The 12,833-nt window shown below is 42.1% G+C and overlaps 1 protein-coding gene across 4 annotated transcripts in view; it reads left to right on the forward strand.

Annotated features, from left to right (window-relative positions):
• The window catches only part of PRKCE (protein kinase C epsilon), a 542,503-nt gene that overhangs the window by 372,140 nt on the left and 157,530 nt on the right, over positions 1-12,833 (forward strand). For all 4 annotated transcript variants that reach the window (XM_027555170.1, XM_027555172.1, XM_027555168.1 and 1 more), the window contains one exon: positions 2,478-2,651. In XM_027555170.1, the coding sequence (XP_027410971.1) occupies positions 2,478-2,651 (174 nt within the window). The remainder of the gene's footprint in view (positions 1-2,477; positions 2,652-12,833) is intronic.

Raw genomic sequence — 12,833 nt, forward strand, 5'->3', positions numbered from 1 at the left:
ACAGGAGCCAGGGTTCTGCTGCTCACGGGCTGCAGGACTACAGGATAGTCATTCCACCTCTCTGGGATTCAGTTTTTCTCATTTGTCCAATAGGAACAGGAACCAAGGGAGAGAGCAAGTGAGAAAGCACTCTGAGCAGTTTAAATTGCTTTATGTGTGCTTGGCCTCCCATTATCAGTAATAGTCATGAGAGCTTTCTTCCTTTCAGAGATCCATCTGAAATTCTGTTTTTTTAATTCATTACAAAAATTTTGGAAATTAATTCTAGCATCTCTGCCCTGAGTGAACTTGAGGCCCAAAGGAAATCTTAGAGTGTATTACTTTATAAATTAGATGTTATTTTAAGTGACTTTTCTGGCACTGACTAAATGTCTTTTTTATCCTCCGCCTGTGGCGAGAGAATGGACACAGTCATCTCAGGTCTTTGATCAGGGGCCACTGCCCTCGGAGCCCTTCCCCTCTCCTGCTCCCCTGAGCCCAACACAGTGATCTGGGGCATGGGTGCAGTGTGCCCATTAAAGCCTTCATGTGACCAGCCAGCATTCTGAAGGTGGGATGAGATGGACGAAATAACTCCAGTTTATTTTTTATTTTATTTTTTTTAAATTTTATTTTATTTTTAAACTTTACATAATTGTATTAGTTTTGCCAAATGGGAACCTAGGAAACTGGTTAACATTTCAGCTTAGACCCATGATTATTCCCTGCTTATCACAAAGCCATGGCTGGGATCAATGGGAGTCACCTTTCTAGGACCTCCTAGAGCAAGGTGGCCATGCTCTGGAGCCAGGTACCTGGCTCTGGGAGCTCCTGGGGATCCCATGCCCTCATGCATCCTGGACTTTTGCAGGCTAAGCTATAGACCTGCTCCACTTCTCTCCAAAGGAAGTGGCTTTCTGGTTCCCAGCCATCTTACCTGTCACATTTCATCCTGAGACTGTGGGTGGCATTGACTTAATAGCAAAAGTCATGGGTGGGATTGACTCTAATAGCAAAGGCTGAAGCAATCAAATTCTTCAGAGACTGGTTATGTAAGAAGCAGACCCCAGTCCTCTGATGAGGCATAACTCTGGAATGTAAGCAGGACCTGGTTTAATTCTGAGCAAGATTCAAGGGGAAAGAAACAGGTTCAGAGGCTCCAGGTTTCCACAGGATGTAAGCAGGATGCGAACCTCGATGACTTGGGAGCATTTGGGTTGCTTCTTCAGAAAAATTGCTGCCAAAGTTTGAGCCAGTTTTAAAGACTTTGTATTTTATGTGGGTGACAAACGTCTTCAGGGTAACATCCTGAATGCCCTCATTAAGCTTCTGAGTTACTGCTCTTTAGCTCTGATGACTGAAATACTGTATTTACAAGTTATTTAATGGGAGAAAATCTTGTCACATTTGTAGGGAAATGAGTGCAAAAATATCAAATGATAGGAAAACTTCAAGAAAATAGAGCTGTTAATTCACTCGCTGGAGAAGGAATCACATTCCCAGCTTTAAAGCTGTAGAAGAAATCATAAAGGTAAACAAGGACAGATTCAACTACAAAAAGATAGAGGACCTTGTTCAATAGAAAAAATAACAGAAAATCATATGGCAGGCTTAGAAAAACCTTTGCAGAAATTAACAGTAACTTTATATACCAAGCTCATAAGGATTCCTAAAGAATATAGTAGTATACAACAGTGGATAACTGGACACAGGGCAATAATTTGCACAAAAAGAAATACAGTTAGAAAACGAACATTTTTAGTTTCATTACAAGTTAAAACGGCATTGAGGAAACATTTCACACTCATTACATAAACAAGGGTTTTTATGTGAAAGCACCAACATTAGTGAATATACGTGAAACTAAAGCCCTTCTACATTACTAGTGGCAGATTATATAGTATAGCCTTTTTGAAAGTCAGGAAATGTACACATCTAACCCTATAATTCACTTTGAAGATTTTCTATAGCCTTTTCTATAGCCTTAAGGCTATGATCTAAAAGAAGGAAAAGTTATATGTATAAAGCACCTGAAGCAATTTATTTATATAATACTTAATAATTGGATAAAACTACTTTGAAATACATGGTTAAATAAACTGTTATACTTGAGTATCAGCAACTATGATATGATGGAGACTATACAGAAAAATGCTTATGAAATAACGTTCAGCTAAAAAAATCTATGCTATACTGGCTGCACTCATTGCAAGTATGACAAATTATATGAACATATGAAATAATTATTAATATGTTCATATAATTTGTTTAACAAATGTGCATTGAACTTTTCTTTGCCTGGACACAGTGCTAGAGATTAAAAATAAATAAATTATAGAAGCTGTATTGGGATGGATAGTCTTTACATTTTAAATACTACAATACTGTTTAAAGTTAAAGATAAAATGAGTTAGTTTTTTAAGCATTTGGTATTGACTTGGGTTTCTTTTAATCTCTTATATATATAGACTTACAGGGGTGGTTTTGGTTAATTACAGGTCATGTTGGCGGAGCTCAAAGGCAAAGATGAAGTCTATGCTGTGAAGGTCCTAAAGAAGGATGTCATCCTTCAGGATGATGATGTAGACTGCACGATGACAGAGAAGCGGATTTTGGCTCTGGCTCGAAAACATCCGTACCTAACCCAACTCTATTGCTGCTTCCAGACCAAGGTATGTTTAAGAGGAAGCTGGTGGACTGCCATCTGAGGGTTGTGCTGGAGGATACTCTAGTATTTTGACTGTCAGATAAAATTTTAAAAATCAATCATAGATCCCCTACATTCTTTTCTCAAAGACCTTGTAAAATGGAATGGATTTTACCCTTGAAAAGATCGGGGAATATTTGAACAGCATTCTCCTTTTTAAGAGTAAGGGATTTTCCACTCTAAGGCTGTACTTGTGAAGGAATGAGAGGGTGATAGAAGTCTTTATGAATGTAGCTGGACAAAGAAAGTCAAATGAATGACCCTGGTGTTTGCTCCTTAGAGAAAACAGCAGGCATGGTTTATCCTTGCTCTGCTCCTAACTTTTTGTCACTTGGCAAATCACTTAAGCTTGTTGTTGCCCTCAGATCAAATGAAAATAGAATAAAGGCTACCTGAACTGTGTCTAATCTGTGCACCATCATCTGAGGTGAAGGATGTGAACAAGCACTAAAAGTGCCTTATGGGAAATTCTCTGGTGGTCCAGGGGTTAGGGCTTGGATCTTTCACCACCGTGGCCAGGGGTTCAGTCCCCGCTCAGGGAATTAAGATCCTGCAAGCCACGTGGAATGGTCAAAAAAAAAAAAAAAAAATCCATCATGAATCACAAATTTAAGGTAGCATTTTAAAATTACCATGGAGGTGTCTAGAGACCAGAAGGTGGCAGTAAAGAAATGAAAATAATCTGTAAGCACCTTATGGAGTCAGTCATGAAGTCAGCTTTCCTCTTTTCTCCACCTGAGAATAATTCGGAATTAATGAGAAACTTATCCTGTATTTCTTTATCTTCCACGGTGCCTATCAAGGGCCTCACACATAGTAGCTGGTTACTCTCAGAGATGGAGGGGTGGGAGATTTTTTTTTAATTCTCTCCTCTACTCTTCTTTTTGCACCAATGTGAAAATCAGATTTCAGAGAAGTAAGTCTTTGACCCACAGACACTTGGTATTGGCAGTTGAGCTACCATCTCATCTCTGGGACTTCCAGTTTAGTGGGGGCTGCTCTGATACCATGTTGTGTTACCCCATCTTCCCCTACCCATAGCAGCTGCGCCTTATCTCTTGCTATCTGAGCTGGTTTCCTAGCAGGAAACCAGCTTGCTTTCTTTGGACATATTGCCAAGAGGTCCGACATCCCGAGAGAGGTCCAGTCTAGCTGTAGGGACCTGTACGTGGTAGACCTGGGGAGCCTCAGCAGAGGCTCTGCTTCCTTGCAGTGTTGGTGAATGAGGGGTGGGATTGATGTCTTTAGGGGCAGCAGTTTTCTTCTCTGTGCATTTAGAATATCAAGGCTAGGGTCCTTATTATGTGACTGCTCTTGAAGCAGAAAACGGTATCTAATGATACCATGGGTTTCCTTTGTGGCAGAACAGTGACCAGATGACATGGAAATTGGTGTCTGAGTGGCCAGAGGGTAAGGTTGGGAGAGAAGGGGCTTTTCTCTGTAGTTCAGAGATTTTTCTTAGGCCAATGTCAGGTGGCCACAGTTACGGGAGCAATTCCCAAACCATGCAGTTGACCATGGCGCAACTCACTTAACATGACAGATAGTATGTTCATCTAATTTTTCTAAAGCAAATCATAGCTTAATCTTACTGAAGGACCTTAGCCTACTAGTGAAAAAAATCTTAGGAGGAATCATTGAATAAGCTCCCAGCTTAACAGTTAGAAAATGTGGCTTTTCCTATGGCAACCAGTCATCATGATTTTAAAGAATAACTGATGTTCACCTGACTCTGAGGTAGGTTCTGGGTGTGGAGTTATCAGCAAAAAGGAAGGTGATTGTCAAGTGGAGGACTTTACTCAACAAAGCATGAGGGGGTTATACTACCTTCCACAGCAAACAGCCTTGAGTAGTTACATTCTGGGTGGAGGTGTTCAAGCCAGGAGAACTCAGAGGAGGGGGTGATCCTTAGAGTCCAGAGGTGAGGAAGGAGTTGGATCCAGGCCCTGCAGTGGGGAGGGCAGGAGCAGGACTTGGGTGGGAACGGAACTGACTTCAGTGGCCATAGTACAGCACAGCTTTAGTTTCGCTTTTCCTGAAAAGAAAGGAGGGTGTTTCTGAGCCTTCGTAAACTTGTTTTTGACTAAGTCTCAAACACATGATTAAGGAACACAAGACCTGTTTACAATCCTATTAAGATTTCTTTCATTCTTGCTTAATTATGACACAGAGAGCAGAAATAGTGTTAAGTCGGGTTTAATTATTTTTAGGTGAGCCTTTATTGTTTGGTATGTAGAAGAAACAGCCCCTACGAAAGCATTCCTTTGAGAAGCTCCTGAGAGACTGCACATGGCTTCAGGCCATGCACTACACAGATTGCCTGACAGGACTTGGAAGTGTGTAGGGTCCCAGGTCTGGTGACCAATGGCAACGATTGTGTAAACCCTCTGGCGCCAATTGTGACGTCAGGTCTGGTTACCACAGCCCACTAAATGACCAAGTTATGCTTAAAGACTGTTGTGGCCTCTTCTGTGCCAAGCCCACCTGTCCTTGACTCCTGTGCTCTGATCATTCTCCATGGGATCTAGAAGGAAAAAAGCAAATGAAATGGCTCCAGTGCTTGTGAGAAAAGGCAGAAAGCCCTCAAGCCAGTAACTTCAGTTTCAATCAAAGTCAATCAACTCACACCAGTATGTTTGACTGGAATTCTCCCTATGCTCTTTGAGATGCTAGAATCACCTGAAACAGCTGGAAAAATCTACAAAACTGTATTTAATTGTGTAGCAAACATATAGTATGAAAAGGAGGTAAAAAGACTTCCTACTCCAGTTGAGATAGAGTAGCCTCATTTCTCTCAGGCCCTCCCTCTTACAACTAAAAAAACACAAAATTCCTGGGCATAATTCTTACTTTATAAAGGCATTATGCTCTTCAAGATTAACATCAGTTCAGTTCAGTCGCTCAGTCATGTCCGACTCTTTGCAACCCCATAGACTGCAGCATGCCAGGCTTCCCTGGCCATCACCAACTCCTGAAGCCTGCTCAAACTCATGTCCATTGAGTCAGTGATGTCATCCAACCATCTTATCCTCTGTCATCCCCTACTCCTCCTGCCTTCAGTCTTTCCCAGCATCAGGGTCTTTTCAAATGAATCAGTTCTTCACATCAGGTGGCCAAAGTATTGGAGCTTCAGCTTCAGCATCAGTCCTTCCAATGAATATTCAGGACTGATTTCCTTTAGAATGGACTGGTTTGATTTCCTTGCAGTCCAAGGGACTCTCCAGGGTCTTTTCTAACACTACAGTTCAAAAGTATCAATTCTTCAGTGCTCAGCTTTCTTTATGGTCCAACTCTCACATCTATACATGACTACTGGAAAAACCATAGCTTTGAGTAGATGGACATTTGTCAGAAAAGTAATGTCTCTGCTTTTTAATATGCTGTCTAGGTTTGCCATAGCTTTTCTTCCAAGGCGCAAGTGTCTTTTAATTTCATGGCTGCAGTCGCCACCTGCAGAGATTTTGGAGCCCAAGAAAATAAAATCTGTCACTGTTTCCATTGTTTCCCCATCTATTTCCCATGAAGTGATGGGACAGGATGCCATGATCTTAGTTTTCTGAATGTTGAGTTTTAAGCCAGCTTTTTCACTCTTTAACTTTCATTAAGAGGTTCTTTAATTCCTCTTTGCTTTCTGTCATAAGGGTGGTGTCATCTGCATATCTGAGGTTATTGATATTTCTCCCGACAATCTTGATTCCAGCTTGTGCTTCATCCAGCCTGACATTTAACATGATGTACTCTGCATAGAAGTTAAATAAGTAGGGTGACAATATACAGTCTTGACGTACTCCTTTCCCAATTTGGAACCAGTCCATTGTTCCATGTCTGGTTCTAACTGTTGCTTCTTGACTTGCATACAGATTTCTCAGGAGGCAGGTAAGGTGGTTTGGTATTCCCATCTCTTGAAGAATTTTCTACAGTTTGTTGTGATCCACACAGTCAAAGATTTTGGCATAGTCAATAAAGCAGAAGTAGATGTTTTTCTGGAACTCTCTTGCTTTTTCTATGATCCAACAGATGTTGGCAATTTGTTCTCTGGCTCCTCTGCCTTTTCTAAAACTACCTTGAATATCTGGAAGTTCTTGGTTCATGTACTGTTGAAACCTCGCTCGGAGAATTTTGAGCATTACTTTGCTAGCATGTGAGATGAGTGCAATTGTGCAGTAGTTTGAGCATTTTTTGGCATTTTCTTTCTTTGGGATCAGAATGAAAACTGACCTTTTCCAGTCCTGTGGCCACTACTAAGTTTTCCAAATTTGCTGGCATATTGAGTGCAGCACTTTCACAGCATCATTTTTTAGGATTTGAAATAGCTCAGGTGGAATTCCATCACCTCCACTAGCTTTGTTCGTAGTGATGCTTCCTAAAGCCACTTGACTTCAGACTCCAGGACGTCTGTCTCTAGGTGAGTGATCACAGCATCCTCGTTATCTGGGCCATTAAGATCTTTTTTGTATAGTTCTTCTGTGTATTCTTGCCACATCTTCTTAATATCTTCTGCTTCTGTTAGGTCCATACTTTTTCTGTCCTTTATTGTGCCCATCTTTGCATGAAATGTTCTCTTGGTATCTCTAATTTTCTTGAAGAGATCTCTGGTCTTCCCCATTCTATTGTTTTCCTCTGTCTCTCTGCATTGATCACTGAGGAAGGCTTTCTTATCTCTCATTGTTGTTCTTTGGAATTCTGCTTTCAAGTGGGTATATCTTCCCTTTTCTCCTTTGCCTTTAGCTTCTCTTCTTTTCTCAGCTATTTGTAAGGCCTCCTCACACAACCATTTTGCCTTTTTGCATTTCTTTGATATAGCTGTAAAGAATTATAAGCATTGTACTAGCTGTTGATATGGATGAAAAACTAAAATTTTCATATTCTAAATTTATTTTTAATGGTTGATATTAGATTAACAGCACATTTAATATTTTCATACACACAGTAATTTCTTGCTTAGAAAATATATGGCTTCCCTGGTGGCTCAGTCAATAAAGAATCTGCCTGCAATGCAGGAGACCTGGGTTCAATCCCTGAGTTGGGAAGATCCCCTGGAGGGGGGCATAGCAACCCACTGCAGTAAAGCCTATAATTAATTCAGTGAATGTACAAGTATTTATTGGGCATCTGTTGTATGCTAGACATTACTGAGGCTACACAACTCAAAACATACTAACTCTGAATGCTTAAAGATTGCTGTTTAGTGGGGAGATAGATAAGCAGCAAGTGATACTCTACAGCACAGTAACTCTTCTAGTGGAGCTCTGTAGGTGATTCATTTGAAGCTCTGCCAAAGGCTACTGGGAAGGCTTCCTGGAAGAGGTGGCACTTAACTTGGACCTTTAAGCAAGGGTAGCATTTGTAAAGAGGATGATGGAAAAGAGATGCTTATGAAGACTAGAACTGATCTCCTACTCTCATTTTCATGGTGATTTTTCCAACACTAGAACTCCTACCTCAGTGTGTGTCCTGCTTTTTCCAAGGAAATGTTGATGCTTAACAACTGCAGTGAAGGAGAGGAAGAAAGGGAGGATGTTGGGGAAATGAAGAGGGAGGTTCCTGCATCCGCAGAATCAGATGTTCATTGGTAGAGAGGGGAAGGCAATACTGGGGGCCTACTTCTTTGGGCTCTAAAAGTTATGGGCTACTTAATGTCAGGGCTTAGGAGGAGGCATGATTTCAGGAATTGCCTCTTCTGCCTTCCCTCATCCATGGAAGGCTGAGGATGGGAGAGCCAATGAGGGGTAGGCTTGTTTTTGCTTTTGTTTTTCTGGTTATTAGAAAGAAAATTCTCAGGCATTTTGAGCTGCTGACTATGATCTCCCTTGTGAAATCATCCCTTCCAGCAAAATCTGACGAGTAAATTTGTCATGATTTTTTTCTCATTCAAAATAAGAGTTTCTACGTAATTGTCCCCATCCCTGATCCTTTGGCATTTCCTGCCAGGCCTGGGAAGAAAACTCATGGAGGGCTTGGTCAGTGTGAGTTGCTAAGAAGGAAACAGAGGGTGAACTAAAGAATCTCCCTCATCCAATCTCCCTAGCTGCCCTGGGGGAAATGCAGGATGGAAAAATCCTTAAAAAGCAACTGGAGATATTTTTTAAATGAGTTTTAATAAGCTGTGTGAGCAGGGGGTGAAAACTGCTGGGAAAGGAGTGTTGATGATGCAGGGGGAAAATTGTGGTTTCAAGGAACTCGGATGTCTCTTATGACTGTCAATTCTGAAGAGCAACAAACACTAAAACAAAAAGCAGAGTAAGAATTAGGCCACTGGTAGATTTTCTTTTTAAAGAGGTGACTATGTCAAATTAAAGTTAAAAGAGCTGAGAATGAAGCATGGGTCTCTTTTGTACTAGAGCATGCCTTCCGGGGCAGTGTGGTATCGGAGTGCCTGATGAGGCTTTGATAGGATTGACAAGGGTCTGGCAAGAGTATGTTGAGAGGTTCAATACCGTGCGATGGTCTGTGGGTCAGGCAGACACCTGGGAATCAATATATTTGCCAATAAAAGAGACAGCCTCCATAGTTTCTAACAGATTTCAGTGAAATGAGGTCTACAGTAGAGGGTACAGGCTTAGCGTTGGCAGAGCCCATTGCCAAAGTGATGAGACTCCAGCAAACTCTCTTTACTTCTGAAGACCATCCTGTCCTAGAGCAAGCTGGTCAATGGAGCCATGGCTTTTAATCAGCCAACAAAACGTCTTCAGTGAGGGCCTGCGGTGTGCACATCACTATGGGGCCTTACAAGACTTTGTGATAGGTCTTCTGTCAGAGTCGTGGGTTATAGTTCTGTTCACTTGAAGCCTGTGGAGGGCTGGTGGGGACTGAGGAGGCGGTGGGGAGGAGGGGGAGGAGAGAAAGGATGAGTGTGTGTGTGTGATGGGGAGGGGTATGTCTATGTGCAGCAGACCAGGGCTGCCCACCCCAGGGAGGGAGAGATCACAGATTTCATAAGCAAGGCTTCACGGAGGTAACATACAGGAGGCATTCTGCATGATGAAAGGAAAGGCTGTAGAGTCCCTTATGGCTCACGCCCCCCCTGGGGCAGAGAGATACCTGGGTGTGTGTATGTGTGAATGTGATGTAATGTACGGGTAATCCAAGATGCCGCTGCCTCAGGCAGCTTCCTTGTTCCAAGGAATCTTTGCATTTAAGTGGGACAGTCACTTTTGCCTTCATTTCTTTTAGCTCGGCCATCCTACACATTTGTGATGACATCTCTGTGAGATAAGTAAGGTCCCTTCCTTCTATGGATGAGGAAACTGAGGCCCAGAGAAGTCGCACAAGTCTGTACTGGAACCCAGCCTGGCATCCGGGTGTCCTGTGACTCTCGTTGTTCACCTGCTGTTACTCTGTCTCCAACACCTCCCTCCTATCCAAGTTCCCTACCTCACATATCCGCACCTCCCAGCCCCTCCCCATTCCCCATACGCTGCCCCACACAGGAGAAAGGTCTCAGAGGGACAGCTCTGTTTTACCTAGATTCAGTGAGATTGGAATTAAAACAAAAAAAATGCCCCTTAAGCTGGTGAGAGTAGCTGAATCTTGCAGCTTGTTTCTGGAAACGTTTCTGTTTTCTGCAACTGTGAGAGAGGAGAGAGGAGGAATGGGGGATGGGTGCAGAACATATACAAAATGGGCTGGAGCAGGACGCGGCCCTCACGCCTGCCCATTCAGTCACTATTCATTGAGCATCTACTAGGTACCCTGGGTATCATGCCGTGGGCATCATGGAGCACCTTGCCACCTGCCCAGAGATTTAGTAGTAAATTCACTGCTTTGTTCTCCTGCAAAAACCAGTGGCCTTAGCCTTTAAAAAATAATAGTAAGGTATTTCCCTGGCAGTCCAGGGAAGACTCCATGCTTCCACTTCAGGGTGCTCAGGTTTGATCCCAGGTCAGGGAACCAACATGCTACATACTGTGTAATAATAATTATCATTATTATTATTTATGACAAAGAATATTTGTTAATTGTAGAAATTTTGATAAATTTATAGAAGAACAGAAAGAATTGTTCTAATGACTACTAACATTTTGGTGTATATATTTCCAGTTTTAAAGTACAAATCTGTTTATACACATATTTTTAAAATTGAAGTCATATTTTCAATTGTCTCACCAAATGTATTCTGAAGCTATTTCTGTTGTCACTAAATATTCTTTAACCAAATGATTTCTAAAGTTCACAGTATCCGAGGGCTTCCCGTAGAGAAATCCTTAATCTGGGGGCTTGCAGGTCACCAGTAAATGCTTGGCTTCCCGGGGAGCTGATGTTAGTGGTAAGTGAACCATCAAGCACTGCCCAGCAATGCCCAAAGAGAGCATTCACCTCCATGCAGCAGAACGGCCTCCTTCTGTTTATGTTTCTCTCTTTCTGTAACATAAATTGAGTACAACTTGCAGAACCTTTGACACTGGCATCTTGTAGAACGAGATTTAAATTCCTTTGACGTCATATACAATGTATATATGTTTGTTAGTAGATGTTTTTTCACTAGTGTGGAGTATGTTTACCCCCCTCCTACATGATTTGCTTATTCTGCCAAGCTGTAGTTTCTGACTTAGGTTTTGTGGACGTGCCTGAGGAGTTTCTGTGTATGGGTGTGCGCGCATTCACACACGTGTGCACACACACACACACCTGAACACACAGACCCTGGGTGTGCTGTGAAGAGAGGGCCTACATGTTCCTCTTGCTATCCACCCGGAGAAGTTGTACCTTCAGCTGCTTCTCACGTTAGTATTCCAAGTAAGATACCATTTGGAGAAAGGAGTATACTTTGGGGGAAAAAAAAAGTGTAAAGCCACTGCAACTTCTGCTGACAGTTTGGAGTAAGTCTTGATGATTCTTACCTATCTGTGTAGAATCAGGTTTATATACACAGATATCATTTCTTGAAGATTTCCATTATATATGTCCTTACATTATTAAAATGGGCATGTTCCTGGAACTTAGGCAGAGATAGAATTTTGGAAGTAGATTCAAAATTTATTATACATTTCTTTTATTCTCCGTGAGTGCTGTCTCTAGTTTGGTTGGATCATTAATAGAAACCACTTTGGCTCGCTGAGGAAGGTTTTCCACCATAGAAAGAGTAAGATAGAGGAGTGTAGCTGGGTTATAACATTACTCCAATGACATGCAAGTTGACCATGAAAATCTGTTCTGTACTAGAACCTTATTAGGTGCCATTGGGAGATAACAGGAACTAGGACTCTTACGTTCAAGGACAGAGGATAAAATAGACATAAGCAGTAACTTAGAATAGAGGTAGTATGTGATAAAGAGAAAAGAAAACCTTACTGAGCACCTATTAAGTGGCAAGGCTTGTGCGAGAACCAACTTCTTTAATTTTACCCAAGTCTCATGGAGTATAGGTATTGTCCTTTCTCTGGGGAGGGGAAGAAGCTGAGACTAGGGGAGCCTTAGCCATTTGGCCAGGGTCATAGTTTAGTGGTGGAGCTGGAATTCAGACCAACCATCCCCACCCTTGCCTCCTATGGGAGAGAAGGACTACTAGGGATGAGGAATGTGCTCTGTGGGGAGTTCGCAGGAATTCCTTCAGGGAGCTTGAGGAGCAGGACACAGCAAGTTTGAGGGAGGGAGGAGTTTGACCCCAAATTTAGGGTGAGTGATGATGTGTTGTGTTGGAAAAACGGGCTCACTTTGGGAGGGTATGAGAAAGACCACTTCATAAGGAGAGTTTGGCTAAGCTCTGGAGTTCTTAAAGTGTGAAACAAGGAGCTTGAACTTATTCTGAAAGTAAAGGATTCTTTGAAGGTTTTATAGGCAGTGATGACTTAAGAAGCAAGTGGGGCAGCTCTGTGTGGTTTGGATTAAAGGGGAAAATAAAAAGTATCTACCTGTGTGGAGGTTGCTTCAAGAGCCTGCGAGTCAGGAGGTGGAGGAGAACTCCTGAAGGAAGAATTGCTATAGGCTGTTCAGTTTCCTCTCTGCATCCAGGAAGGTGGGCCTGCTTGAGAAGGAAGTGGAGCACTGCGTTTAATCCTCTGGCAAATATCAATTGTACAACCCCAGGCTGGTTAGCAAGAACTTAGGTTGCAGCCAGTTGGGTTAAGTGACCTATACACTTCTAAGGTGTCATTTGCCCACAGTTCAATGGGTTCATAATGTTTGAATTTAAATGAAAAGTTTCAGC

This window comes from Bos indicus x Bos taurus, chromosome 11 (genome assembly GCF_003369695.1).
Source record: "Bos indicus x Bos taurus breed Angus x Brahman F1 hybrid chromosome 11, Bos_hybrid_MaternalHap_v2.0, whole genome shotgun sequence".
Lineage (NCBI taxonomy): Eukaryota > Metazoa > Chordata > Mammalia > Artiodactyla > Bovidae > Bos > Bos indicus x Bos taurus.